General features: G+C 46.0%; 1 protein-coding gene across 4 annotated transcripts in view; it reads right to left on the minus strand.

The window, feature by feature from the left end:
* BACH2 (BTB domain and CNC homolog 2) overlaps positions 1-1613 on the minus strand; it is a 140426-nt gene that overhangs the window by 5574 nt on the left and 133239 nt on the right. For all 4 annotated transcript variants that reach the window (XM_031057616.1, XM_005421699.2, XM_031057615.1 and 1 more), the window contains one exon: positions 1106-1312. In XM_031057616.1, coding sequence (XP_030913476.1) covers positions 1106-1312 — 207 coding nt within the window. The remainder of the gene's footprint in view (positions 1-1105; positions 1313-1613) is intronic.

Genomic DNA, 1613 nt, shown 5'->3' on the forward strand with positions numbered 1-1613 from the left:
CCTTTACTAAATAGAAATGTCAACTTTTTTTTGGGAAGAATCCTGCACCTCAAATGGTTTTTGATTCCTCAAATTGAGCATGGATCAAGCCCACAAGGCCACTCATATGCCTTTCATTCATTCCCCTGAGATGCCTGTTTGTGCTGGGGAGAGGACTTAAAATTTTTATTTTGCCTGTCTACAGTTTACCATATCAGACAATAATGGCCATGTCACAGGATTGCATGAAATCAATTAACTCAAACTAATTTTCAAGCGAAGGCTACAGGTATAAGGTTGAATCACCCGCTGCTGCTAGTCCAGACCTCAGAGTGTGGCTCCTGAGGCTCTGGAGAGTGAGACAGGAACTCCTCCCCATCACCAGCTCAGTGCAGAGCGACAGGCATGTGCAGCTAAGACTGAACCTGCTTCTTCTGGCAACCTGATGAGGATCCATCCACTCTTTCACTGTGCAGAACCTCTGACTCACCCTGTACACACTGTGCATTATACTCAGCGCAGGAAGCAGTTGCTCACTATTTTGTTTATCTTTGTTGTGTTGTTTGTTTTGCATCACTGCAGCACTACTCTGAACAATGTTTTGATTTTTCTTTTTTTCCCCCAGGGCTTCAGCAGCACAGCATCTGAAGGCTTCACAAGCCTTGAAGATTTAAGCCTCCCAACCAGCTTGTGAGGTCAGTGTCACCTCCCTGTTACAGACGGGAAGCAGACAGGCACAGGCAGCAAGTGAGTAACCCAAAGTCATGTGGCTTTCTGCCATTTGTGAGGAGATGGTAACTCAGCTTCTTCAACAGATCCCTGCCTCTTCCACATGATGTTTCCTACAACTTGAGCAGAGAACAAAGCAAAATGAAACAAAACAAGCCCCACCTGAGGTGTCCATACCATGACTGATAGTGAGAGGAATTTTCTGAGCAGCCCCTTGGCCTCACTCCAGTCTCCTCACTCCCTTACATGAAAACGTGGAGGCACTGCCTATGGTGCATTCTGCTCATCAGTGTACAAACTGACTGAACCCCCTGAAGTCTGGGCTGGAATTGCTGCTGGTGCCCTGCAGGCTACCGTGTGAGGGTAAGCTGGGCTGTGGCGAGGGCACAGAACTCACCAACTTGCGGATTTCACATTCCAGGTTCTGAATGCAGTCCAGTTTCCTCTTGCGGCAGCGCTGGGCTGCGATCCGGTTCTTGCTGCGCCGGCGGACATCGTGGATGAACTCGAGCTGCTCTGAGGTTAGCTTGTGCATCTTTATCATCATCTGGAAATCATTCCTTGGAAGATCTGTGATTTGATCAACAGGAAAAGGAAGTTTCACCTAAAACAAACACAAATCAAGAGCAAAGAGTCATATTTTGCTTGCTCAGTGCAAGCTGAACAACAGTGAGTGGAAGGACAATTATCTTTGCTGCCACCCCCTCAACAAACAACAAACCAAGTTTTACATTGAGCAAGTTCTTCCCTTGTGGCACATTGTGGAGGTCCAGATGGTAAGGATAAGACGATAATCGTACTTAAATCAGCAACACACATGAATCGCAGATAAAAATTTCATCTTTCTACAAAGCCTTAGTAAATTATCTTATTGAATTAAAAGAAGGTTCTGTCCACTAAGAGAC

This window comes from Geospiza fortis, unplaced genomic scaffold (assembly GCF_000277835.1).
Source record: "Geospiza fortis unplaced genomic scaffold, GeoFor_1.0 scaffold264, whole genome shotgun sequence".
In the NCBI taxonomy this organism is placed as follows: domain Eukaryota; kingdom Metazoa; phylum Chordata; class Aves; order Passeriformes; family Thraupidae; genus Geospiza; species Geospiza fortis.